This window comes from Notamacropus eugenii, chromosome 5, assembly GCF_028372415.1.
Source record: "Notamacropus eugenii isolate mMacEug1 chromosome 5, mMacEug1.pri_v2, whole genome shotgun sequence".
NCBI classification, from domain to species: domain Eukaryota; kingdom Metazoa; phylum Chordata; class Mammalia; order Diprotodontia; family Macropodidae; genus Notamacropus; species Notamacropus eugenii.
Window position 1 is genome coordinate 74,362,079 of NC_092876.1, and position 13,061 is coordinate 74,375,139.

The window sequence follows — 13,061 nt, forward strand, 5'->3', positions numbered from 1 at the left end:
TAAAAAACACAAATTATCAAAGGGATAAAAATGATACAGACTGGAGATGGGATAAAGAAGGAGGTAAGCTGGGGAAGGGTATAGAGAAAGATAGTGCCCAGGAAAAGGAAAGGGAGGTATGGTCCCTTAATCCTTAGATCCCTAGATGCCCTGGGCAATAGAAAACAGAAAGAAACACTTACCTGATCCCTCTGTGGGCATTTGGAGGGAGAGAAGGGCGATGAGGCAGCTAGAGAGAGGGAAACTGGTACAACTTGCCATCTCCACCAGAGCTAAGAAAGAGACAAACAAGTATAGGGTTAGTTATACAAGACAATATGTTGGATCAGAGACAGATGAAGCGTTGACATAAGGAAGAGCCTGGAATAATGGAAACTAAAACTATATACTTACCACAAAAAATAAAAGGTAATATTACTGGCCCTCCTTCAAGCATGAGTGTTCTGAGCCAGTTTTTGAAAATATACACATTTATGCAGAGTGAAAAAACCAGAATCAAACAATATACAAATGGGTTACTATTATGTAAGAAAAGAAATAAAATAGTAGCAATGAAGGCTAGAAAAAGACATTTTAAGAAGAGTGCAGAAGGGGAAACAGAAGGAAAAATGATATTTTTGCTTCTTTTAAAGGAAATGATCTCATGATTTAAAAAATGCCAACAAAACAGTCTCACAAGTATCTCAATTCAGCAATTGCTGGAGAGGACATAGAAAGACTGAAGGTTTACTGTGGTAGTTATAACCAAGTGAACTCAGTTGTGTACCACAGTCCTTCACTCTGAAAATATGCCACAGGAACAGGTTAGCTCTCTCATGCTTCTATGACCAGCAGAATAATTTGAACATTTTATGGTATAAGCAATTGGTATCAATTTATTTGCCAGTTCATGTATAGTTCAAAAGTAAGTGGGTCAATGCATATTCTGAGCCCCACTCAACTTTCGTGCAAGGGACCCATCTGACATTAAATATCATTTTCAAGTACATGAGCAAGCAACTTTGTGCTATCTACCTACTCCCTTTGTCTCAGTTAGCAGCTAGGCAGTTTTACTTCTTTATACTGTAAACTTAAGGTCCAATTCATTGTAAAAGTACTCATAGTCCTATCCTTCCACTAAAACCCACCAGGGTCCAAGGTCCAAATGACAAAATCTTAAGTGTTGGAAGTGATCTTCTGTCAAAAAAAAAAAAATAAGAAAAGAAAAGAGATCAGTCTGGCATGACCTATCCTCTATGAGATCATTCTGGCTCTGTGTGATCACTGTTTCCATTTCTAAAATTTCACCAAGCATCCCTTTAATACTATATTTTAGAATCTTGCCAGGAAATTATGCTAACTAAGCTTGCTAGCATAAAGTTTGCGGATTCCATTATCTCCCCCTTTCCCCTTTTATTTTAATGGAACAACATTTGCACAAGTAATAATAATAATAGCTAACATTTATATAGCACGTATTGTGTATCAGGCAATATGCTAAATGCTTTATTATTTATAAATATTATTATATATTATAATTATTAATAATTATTACTTATTATTAATCTTGTTTGAGCCTCACAACCCTGTGAGGTAGGTGCTGTTATTACGTAGAAGTTAAATGACATGCCCAGGGTCACATAGCTAGTAAGTATGTGAGGCCACATTTAAACTCATTTCTTTCTGACTTCTGACTCAGTGCTTTATCCACAGTGCTACTTCAATGCCCAGATAATCAAAAAGTGAATTCAACTGTCTAAGCTTTTGGTTTAATGGACCAGCCAAGTCTTAAGCCTGATTCTAGTGTCTTTAAAGGAAAAAGTAGCCCAATTTGTATGGGACAACAACTAGGACATTACTTCTACCATACCCTTATAGCTTTGAGGTTCCTTACAACTCTGAGTCTATGACCTATGAAGGTTCAGACCTTGGTCTCCTCATCTGCAAAATATGGATAACAATATCTATTGCACATGTCCCAGGATTGTTGAGAATATCAAATGAAAGAGTGTAGAGCTCTGCAAACTTTAGAGCTGTATATAAATGTATCGTCCTCATCATTATTGTCTGCAGTGCAATTTGGAAGCCAAATAAGCTGATACAATGTTACAGCAAAAGAAGTGCAGTGTCTAGGATAAGGGCAATGACATATTTGGCCCTCACAGGTGACCATTTTCAATTCTGGGTGCTACATTGTAGAAAAGACCTTGACAAACTGTTGAGCATTCATCCAGGGCAACTAGGATGGGGAAGGACTCATGTAAAGATCATTGAAAGAATTTATGCGGGATGACTTTCTGGGAGATAGAGGGGGAAGAAACAAGGGAAATTTAGGTGATGTAAAAACAAAAAGTATCAATAAAAATGCATCTAAATAATTTTTAAAAAGAACTAAGGATGTTTAGCCTTGTAAATAGAAGACTCATATGGACTATTATAGATACCTTTCAATGTCTGAAGGGTTGGTTGTCTTGGAAAAGAAATTGGACTGTTCTACTTGACTGCTGAGGCTAGAATTACAGTGATATGTGAATTACCTTGAACAAGCAACAATTTTTATATACAGCTTCATTTTGCGACAGCATTGTTTCTTTGTGATTGCTTCTACTAACATTCAGCTGACTCAGAACATCTGACTAACTAGATGAAACTGGATTGATCTAATTCTCTATCCTAAGTTAATTCTCTATCAGTTGAGTAATGTATTTCATACTATATGCAGGTGTTTTGTTGAGCTCTCTTTCACTGTGTTTTTGTTTTTAAGAGTGGATATCACTCCAAGGAAACACACAAAAGTTGTACCTCTTAAAGATCACGCTTCAACGACTGTTAGAAATACTGCAGCGGCTCTTGGTGCTGAGGAAGTCAACCAAGTCAAGGTTCACATAATGAAACGCGATTAGTTATACCAAAGCATAGAGTGCGGTTGAAAATAAAAACACAGTGCCAAGAACTGACCAACCATTTTTGCAAAAGAATCAAATAATCTTCAGAAAACAACTTACTGAGGAATTTGACAGTTGAAGGGGTTATTATTATTTTTTAATTATTTTATTGGTTTTCAGTTTTCTATAATCACTTCCATACATCTTAGATTTCCCCCCTCTCTCCTCTTTCCTCCCCCTCTCTCCCTGAGACAGCATGCAATCTTATATAGGTTCTACACATACGTTGTTATTAAATACATTTTCACCTTTAGTCATGTGGCATAGAAGAATTAAAATGAGTGGGAGAAACCATAAGACAAAACAAAACACAAGAGAAAATAGTCTTTCATTCTGGGATCCAATTTCATAGTTCTTTCTCTGGATGTGGAAGGCATTTTGCCTCAACAGTCCACTAGGAATTTTTTAGGTCCTTACATTGCTGTAAGGACTAAGTCTACCAGAAAAATTCCTCGCACACTGTGGTTGTTGCTGTGTACAAAGTTCTCCTGATTCTGTTCCTTTCACTCAGCATCAGTTCATATAAGTCCTTCCAGATGGAGGGGTTATTATTGATTACAGTACAATATAGACTTCTTGAAGTTGGAACAACACAAAGAAGACCAGTTTTAAAAAAAAAAAAAGCTGCTAATCCATGCTCTGATGAAAAAACTCTAGTCCTAGGCAAGACAACACAAAAACTGGAGTACTAAAGATTGGAAAAGAGTAATCTTTACTGCTAAAAGCTCACTTTTTCTTTCAAGACTATACCAAAACCATTGCTGTAAGTTCATATGAGCCTATAAGATTTGGGTATCTTCATCAGACTGTAAAACATCCAGCAAAAAATATGTTTCGGGGAATTTAAAAAAAATTTTTATTTCCAGTGGACCTAGAATTCTTGTTCTCATTGTTGAAGGAATGATGAACTCTAATAAGTATATTGATATATTACAGCAGAATTATTTCACCACTACAGAAATTCTCAAATGAAGATGAAATATTGCAACACGATCTTATGCCATGCCACACATTGTGAAAGATTAAGAAATAAATCCAAGAGATGGAGTTAAATATGTCTCAATAGCCAGAAAATTAACTTGATTTAAATCCCATTGAAAACCAATGGGCTATAATCAAGACTAGCGTTAGAAAAATAGACTATTTGTCAAAAGTACACTTAATAACCAATGTGGCAAAAGTATGGCTTCATGATGAATTAAAGCATATATGTCAAAATCTTAACTCAATGCCAAATCATGTTAAATAAGTGACCGAACAAAAGGAACCTATAGTACATAGTCAAAAGAAATTTTAGTGCAAAAAGCTGTGAAGTTTATTGTATAAATCAACATATTTAATTTTGCTTTGGTTCAATTACTTCATACACCTCTGTAGGGAACAATGGATGAGTTGTAGAGAAGATTTTTGTTCCATGTAATTAAAAACTTCTCTGAAATTAGAGTGACTCAAAAGCATATTGGGAGGCCTCAGGAGGCATTTGAGTTATCTCTCACTAGACATCTTTAAGCAGAGGCTCAATGACTACTTGCCAATTATGCTGTAAAAGGGATTTCCAAAAGATGTGGGTTGAATTAGATTACTTTTTAACTTTGAGATTATAACCTGTTCTAATCAGAACCTAAGAAGTATTACTTAAGTAGCATTGTCAAAGAACAGACAATACAGAACACATTCCATGAAAAAATGACCTTAAATTTCACAAGGGACACCATGTCATTTAACATAGTTTCCAACTCTTTATTAATAAATAACTTACTTTATAAGAACTACTTTTACAAGTAATATTTGGGGTAAACATAAGCAATCTATTTAGTTGTGGGCACCCCCCAAAGGAACCTGGCTACATTTATTAGTACTCTATGATAGTCACTGAGCCTTTTAAGTCATTCAGGGGAAAGGCAGATGAGGAAAGTGAAAAGGTATATCAGAAAAAGGGAGGAGAAAAGATAGGAAGGCGTGTATACAGTGAAGAGTGAATGTCCTTCCACAATAAATGTCTATCTCATTCCCCTCGGTGGTTATTCCAAACCTCTTTTCTCCTCCAGTCCTCTTTATTTCTTCCACTATACCATCCTCTCAAGAGATGCTGGCAATTCCTACTTTTCTGAGAAAATAGAGGGTATTTAATGAATCTTCTTTCTCTATCATTCTATGCCTTCAAACCCATAGACATCTTCACCCATCCTCTCCTTCTTTACTCCTATTTTTTTTAACATTTTTATTTAAAATTTTGAGTTCCAAACTTGATTCCCTCCCTCTCTCCCTTTAGACAGTAAGCAATCGGATATAGATTATACATGTGCAATTATTCAAAATATCTCTATATTAGTCATTTTGTACAAGAAGACTAATAAAAGAAAAAAATGAAAGAAAGTGAAAATAGCATGCTTCAGTTTGTATATCAGGTCTTTCTATGGAGGTGGATAGTATGCTTCATCATTAGTCCTTTGGGATTGTCTTGGATTATTGTATTGCTGAGAATAGTTAAGTCATTTGCAGTTCTTCATCAAGCAATATTGCTGTTACTGTATACAACGTTCTCCTGGTTCTGTTCACTTTGCTATGCATCAGTTCATGTAAGTCTTTCCAAGTTTTTCCAAAATCATCCTGCTTGTCATTTCTTATAGCACAATAATTTTCCATCACAATCGTATACCACAGCTTGCTTAGCCATTCCCCAATTTATGGGCATGCCTTTAATTTCCAATTCTTATTCCACAAAAAGAGCTGCTATAAATATTTTTGTGCAAATCAGTCCTTTCACTTTTTTATGGATGTCTTTAAGATATAGATCTAGCAGTGGTATTGCTAGATCAAAAAGTATGCACAGTTTTATAGCCCTTTGGGCATATTTCTGAAGAAAAGGTGACCCTTCTTTCAAAACCAACCCCTCTAATTATATCCTTCATTCTATCTTCTCCCCCCTTTTCTCAGAACTTGCCCCCTCAATCATTCCTTCTCTCTCTCCCCTTTGTTTATCTGTCTGTCTCTCTCCCTTCTGTTTCCCATCTCATCTCCAATCTCTCCCTGTCTGCAGAACCTATTACCACTGACCATGAACTGTGTTCAGGTCTACCCTGTGCTTTAAAGAATTTTAAAAATTTTTATTTTAATTTCAGTTCCAAATTCTCTCCCCACCCCACTCCCCTTTCCTTGCCCATTCAAACAGCAAGATAAACAAAGGCCTTTACAAATATATATAGTCATACAAAATAAATTCCTGCATTAACCAGATAAAAGGGAGAAGGAAGAAAGAGAGAGGGGGAGGGGGAGATAGGAAGGAAGGTAAGGAAGGTAGGAAGAAGGGAAGAAAGAAGGGAGAAAAAAGGAAAAGAACACATGCTTCAATCTACATTGAGTCTATCACTTCTCTCTCTCTAAATTGCCCCATACTTTAAAAACTCCCAGGGTGATGATGACCCTGACATCACCTCAAGCTCTTGTTCTATATCCTTCCTCCCTTTTCACTGTCAGACTCCTGGCCACTCTCACTGTCCACACTCACTGGCTCCACTCCCTCACCACTATCCATTCACTTTTTAAGCAGTCTGGATTCCCACACCACAAGTCAATTGAGAAACCAGTCACCAATGAACTTGTTTTCTACTTACTTCAGATTTTAAATAGATTTGTATCTTTTGTTTTTACATCACCTAAATATCCCCTTATAGTCTTTCCCCTCCCCACTTCTAGACAGCCATCCCTTATGACAAAGAATTTTTTAGTGAAATAAGAAAAACTTAGGTAAAACCAATCAACATATAGAAGAAAATCTGGCATTACTTACAAAGTTCCACACTTATGATCCTGACGTCTGCAAAGGAGTAGGGGAGGCATCTTCTCATGTCTCCTTTGGTGAAAAGTTTATTCTTTATAATTTCACAACATTCATTCAGTTATTTTCTGATGATAGTACTTCCCATTTATATTGTTGTCGGGATTGTATATATTGTTTCCCTGGTTCTGCTTACCTCAGTTTTCTTCTCTCTATTCATCATGTTTCTCATTTCTTAGAGCACAGTAATAATATTCCATTACATCCAGGTACCCCAATTTGTTTAACCATTTCATTCTTCAAAGGGCATTTTCTTTGTTTTCAATTCTTTATCACCCATAAAACTGCTGCTATAAATGGAAATTTTATTTGTAGATGACTTCCCTTGAGGTATATGGTTAGCAGTGGAAATTTTGGGTCAAAATATGGACATTTTGGTCAATTTATTTGCTTAATTCCAATTATTGCCTCCGGGATCAAATATAAAATCTTTTGCTTGGCTTTTAAAGCCCTTTATTAACATGGTCTCTTCATATTTTTCCAGTTTTCTTATCACAGCTTTTTCCTTTGTACATACCATATGATCCAATGGCACTGGCCTCTTTGCTGTTCCAAGACACTCTTAACTCTGGACATTTTCACCAGTTGTTTCTTATGCCTAGCATTCTCCCATCCTCATCTCTGCTTCTTGGCTTCCCTGGCTTCGTTTAAGTCCTAGCTTCTTGTTATAGTTGTTAACAGTTTGCAATTCTAGGAATGGTTTCCATTGACCACTGATCAGATGGGGAATGGCTTTACCAAAGTGCTTCTAATTCTTAAATCCAGTGGCCTTTTCTCATTCCTCATCCTCCCTGACCTGTTGCATCTTTTGTTATTCTTGGCCAACCCATCATCTTGGATATTTTCATCTCTTATGTCTTCTGTGGCACTATGCTTTCCAGATTCTTTTCTTACCTATTAAACCACTCCTTTATCTCTGTTGCTGGATAATCATGGATCTTCTGCCCCCTTGGAGTGGTATCCCCCAGGGCTATCCTGAGTCCACTTCTCTCTTCACACATATTCTCTTAGAGATTGAATCAGCTGCCATGAGTTCAGGTATCATACCTATGGAAATGACTCCTAAATCTATATATCCAAAGAAGCCTAAATTCACTCCTGAACTTCAGTCACAATCAACCTACTGACTGCAGGATACCTTCTCCTGAATGTCTTCACAACTGCACCTCACACTCAGCGTGTTCAAACCAGAACTCATTGTCTTCTCCTATAAAGCTCCAGACGTCCCAATTTTTTTAAGGGCACTACCACTCTCTCAGTCTCACAGAACCTGTGAATACAGGTAGGTTCACAATCTTGGAATCATCCTTGACTCTCCTTTCCTCAGCCCCAATATTTAATTGATTCTATATGACATCTCTGTAAGCTCTCCCATTCTCTTCAATAAGCTACCACTCCAGTCCCAAGCCCTTATCACTTGAACTATTACACTAGTGAACTATTACACTAGCTTCCTAATTGAGATCCCTATGTCTAATTTCTCACCTCTCTAATCAATCCCTCACATAGTTGCCAAAAGAACCATTCCACCCCCACCCTAAAATTCCTTCAGGGGTTCCCTGTTGCCTTTAAGATAAAATAAAAATTTCTTAGTCTGACATGGAAGGCCCTCCTGGCTTCCACTTACCATTCAAGCATTATTTCACACCACTCCTCTTCACAGACTCCAAGTCCCAGACAAACTGAACCAATAGCTGTTCCTCTCAGTAAATCAGCATTCACATGAACTGTTCCCAGACCCAGACCCTTCCTCACCTCAGCCGCTCAGAATCCTTGCTTTCCTTCTGAGCTGATATCAGGGGATGCCTCTTCTGTTCAGCCCTCCCCACCCCACCCGGTTGTCAGTTCTCTCTTCCCTCTCAATTCTCCTTGTATCATGCTCATTTTAGTACATGTTGTATATGTGCCCTATTCCCCCCAGTAGACTATAAGTTCCTTAAGGGCAAGAACTGCTTTATTTTTGTGTTTATATCACCAGCACAGTGCCTTTCACAAAGAAGGTACTTGGAAAATTCTTGTTGAATTCAATTGAACTGAAGTAGTCGATGGATTTCCAGTTGGAAAAGGGATTATTTTGTTCAACCCAAGAAGAAAGAATTAGGAAAACTGGATAGCAGTTACAAAGAGACGTATGTCACCACAGAAAAAAGAAAAAACATCCTAAGAATCAGAATTTCAAAAAATGGAATGGATTGTCTCAGAGGTATTGAGTTCTCTCTCTAAGAAAAAGCTACCTGATCATGATACCCCCAAGTGACTGCTCAGTGAATAGACTACACGACCGCACCATCCCTTTTCATTCCATGATTTTAATACAGCAAATGTGCCATATTAATGAGTGTTTTTTCAGTAATATACATACCAGATTGGAATTTTCATTTCTATAAAAGCAGTGCCTAACTAAATTAAAAAAACTTAAAAGTTTTTTCTCTTCCCCTTACTCTTTGTCCCCAACCTCCAAATCCTTCAGTCCACTGGCCACTGGCTTTCTCTTAGTTCTGGGATTACCACAAGTCCCTACACAGTCTGCTCAAAGATTCCTAGGTGATCTCTCAGGTAGCTTATTTTTGAAAAATTCTAAACCAGAGGAAAAATTACAGTGGACTATTTCTTTCAGGTATTAGGGATTAGAAGAGATGGCACGGGAAAGGGGGGGCGGACGAATAAATTCATGCATGAAAGTGATATAAAAACAATAATACTAATAAAATATTAAAAAATAACATAATTAAAAACTAATACATTAATACTAATAAAAATTAATTTTTTTAAATTCCCTTTATAAGTTTTTAAGTTTAACCTCAATACCAACAGTCATTCTGCCAGGCAAATCCAGACAATGAAAACTGCATTGAGTCTCTGGACACTTCCTATTAGGCTACACTCTCAGCTGCCCCCTTTTGTGCTACATAGGTACAACTCTCATACACTCCACATTTCCCAGGTTCATCTGATTTTAAGAAAAGAATGCTTGTTTGAAATGAGACTTGGTAAAAGGAATATCCACTGTCAGGTCATGTTAGATGACCACCACATACAAAAGATAGAGGCATCTCTTCTCCCCTTTGAAACTAGAGAGTAGAGTGATGCTTCCTTTTTCAGGCACAAGGATTCTGGGAAGTGATTATCCCAGGTTGAACAGAATGAATGATTAATGCATTAGGGGGGGCAGCTAGGTGGTGCAGTGGATACAGCACCAGTGCAGGGGTCAGGAGGATCTGAGTTCAAATCTCACCTCAGACACTTGACACTCACTAGCTGTGTGACCTTGGGCAAGTCACTTAACCCCAATTACCTCATCCTGGGTCATCTCCACACATTCTGATGAATATCTGGTCACTGTATTCAGGTGGCTCTGGAGGAGAAGTGAGGCTGGTGACCTGCACAGCCCTCTCTCACTCAAAACAAAGTCAAGTGCAAGTCATGTCATTATTTCTCTGATGGCATGGTCGTCTTTGGCAACGAAGGACGAACCAAGTTGGAGAATAAAGAGAAAAACCATGTCAGACCCAATGGGAAAGGGAAAAGAGGGCACTCACCTTACTTTGAATCCAGGAGATTTTTCCACAGTAGTATAGCAGGGATCCCTAAGCTGAGAATTTTTTTCTCAGCCCATCCAGAGGTTAGAAGTCAAGCTCTAGCATCAGAACTTCTGTTTAAAAGGTGCATCGAGGAAATGTGTAGTTTTTAATCCCAGGGCATAAGACCCTAAACTGGGAACTCTGTCTACCCAGGAGATTCTCCATCTCTAAGTGTTCCTATAAAATAAACAAACCACACCCTGTCTGTCTGTTGCTGATAAAGCAATAGGGCAAAGTAAAGAAGAAACACCCTACACACACAGGGACTAAGAAATAACTCTAAGGGAGGGAACTTCCCTCTTGATTCAAATACTCCCATATTTTCAAACGTTAATCATCCATTCATTCCCCATTATATCATGCCCCTTCTACAGCATCTACAACAGTTCCCAATTACTTTTCAAGACAATTTAAAATTAATGATTGGCTTCCACAGCATCCACCAATGGCCAAGTTTATTAGCTAAATGAGCCTCATCTCCAGCTATATTTGTTTCATGCTCTCTGCCAAGCAAAGTAGCTTATTTATATACTTGAGAAACACATTCCTTCTCTCCCAAATTCTATACATGCTAGTCATTCTACTTGTGATGGTCTCTCCTCTTTGTTCTGCCAAATATATCCTTCTCTCTCCTCTTTCCACATTTATTAAAGTCTTGCTACTTGCTTCAGCTCCATCTTGGGCCCTTTGGGAGTACAGGAGCACATAAGACATTATCCTGCCTTTGAAAATTGGCTAATGTTGAAAATTTAAAATTAATTAATTAATTAAAAAAAGAAACAAAAAAAGAAATTTGCAGTTGAATTGGGAAGACCAGTCATACATACAAAGGACAAGACACTCCATCTACCAACTCTGAGATTTTTCACTAGATGTCCCCTGTGTTTGCAATGCTTTCCCTCCTCATCTCTTGTCTCCTGGCATTCCTGGCTTCTTTCACGTACCAGCTAAAATTCTACCTTCTACAAGAAGCCTTTCCCAATCCCTCTTCATGTCAGTGCATTCCCTCAGAGATTATCTTCAACTTACCCTGTCTAGGTCTTATTCACACATAACTGTTTGCACATTGAGCTCCTTAAGACAAGGACTGGATTTTGGGGGGATTTTTTTTTGTCTTTTTTTGTGTCCCCAGCAATCAGCACAGTACCTGGCACACAGTAGATGCTTAATAAAGGCTTGTTGACATAAAATAAATGGACAGTTATTATAATTACATAATCATATCCAATATGATTATATAATAACATAGTACTATGTATTAATATATTATAACATAATTATGTGTTATAATATATATTATAAAATAATTATAATAAATGGACAAGCAACATATGAAAAATGCAAAAACCGTGCTGAAGGCACTGCTCAGTTCTCTCTCAGATTTCATCAGCATGGAGAGGGGTAGTCTTAGTAGACTAACCATTTCAAGCAAAATTTCATGGATATCATACATTGATGGGTTCATAAGGTCATAGGATTTTGAACTGACAGAGATGAAGACCCTGAGAAGTTAAGTTAAATTAAGTTAAACACTTGCCTAAAGTCATAGAAGTACAAGGTAAGTAACAGTGACCAAGGTCATCTGACTCCATATCCAATGCTCTATCCATTATATCATGCTGCTTCTCCTTCTGGTTTTCAGTCAGTCAATCAACTAGCATTTATTAAGTATCTACTATGTGCCAGCCTATAGGGATAGAAAGAAAGGTAAAAGACAATCCCTGCCCTACAGGAGCTCAGTCTAAAGTTTTGGGACTTCAGAAGAATATAAACTCTTTGAATGGAGTTGAGGAGATAAAAACTCTTTGAACGCAGGGCCTTATTTTGGTTTTGTCTTTGTAATCCCAGTATTTACCACAATGCCTCTCACTGAGTAAGTCCCTAATTAGTGCTGGTTAACTTGAACTGAACTGAATTCAGAAACTTAATTTTATCATTGTGTGCAGGGATGATGTTTTCCCTACCCTATCCTTTTACTTTTCCAGTTTTTCTGTGTACCAGGCAGAATTTATTTGTTGTTGGGTTCTTTTGCTTTGTTTGAATGCCCAGTCTAGTTCCTTGGCATGAATCTCTAGGCTTCCTGCAATCACTATTCCCTTCCAGTTTTTCTCTAAATTTTCCTGAGTTTGCTTCACTTTTCAGTTATAAAATGGAATTTTCTTTCCTACCAAACTACCACATGGAACTGTACTGAGATTGCCATTCCAGAACATTGACTCAGAACTCCTGGCTAAATACTGAAGTTGCTATTCTCTACCAAGGCCAAGTCCAGGCTATTTTCCATGTGGCTTCCCAAACTCCCCATTCTAAGAAAGCAGGCATTTTTCCAAACCAAAAAACTTTGCCTTATCTCTGTATTTCATCTTAGCTCAGTGCCTAGTACAGGGTATAATATACCTTTCATAAATGCTTAAGCCTAATGAGATTTTCTGCCAGTCTGTATTTGGATTGGGTCTCTACCTAGACAAATTTCCCAGTCTTATTCAAAATCAAGAGACAGCTATTCCAGTAGCTTTTTAGAGTTGACTAATAGGACTCATACTATCATAATGTCTTAAAACCACTATATTATGAGCAATGGAAATAAGGCAAGGGTTTACTATATGCCTGGAACTAGGGATACAAAGAAAAGCAAAAATGGTACCTTACCTAGGGGAGATTACAGTTTTACCGGGGAAACAATATGCAAATAACCATGTACAAACAAGACATAGAGAC

General features: G+C 37.5%; 1 protein-coding gene across 2 annotated transcripts in view; it reads right to left on the reverse strand.

Annotated features, from left to right (window-relative positions):
* ERMAP (erythroblast membrane associated protein (Scianna blood group)) overlaps nt 1-13,061 on the reverse strand; it is a 49,558-nt gene that overhangs the window by 14,329 nt on the left and 22,168 nt on the right. The window contains exons 1-2 of one of the 2 annotated variants that reach the window (XM_072609708.1): nt 10,302-10,493; nt 183-272 (exon numbers count right to left, since the gene is read on the reverse strand). In XM_072609708.1, coding sequence (XP_072465809.1) covers nt 183-261 — 79 coding nt within the window. In that variant the 5' untranslated portion in view covers nt 262-272; nt 10,302-10,493. Of the gene's footprint in view, nt 1-182; nt 273-10,301; nt 10,494-13,061 lie in introns of those variants that run through there. The other variant, XM_072609707.1, reaches the window with a different exon arrangement.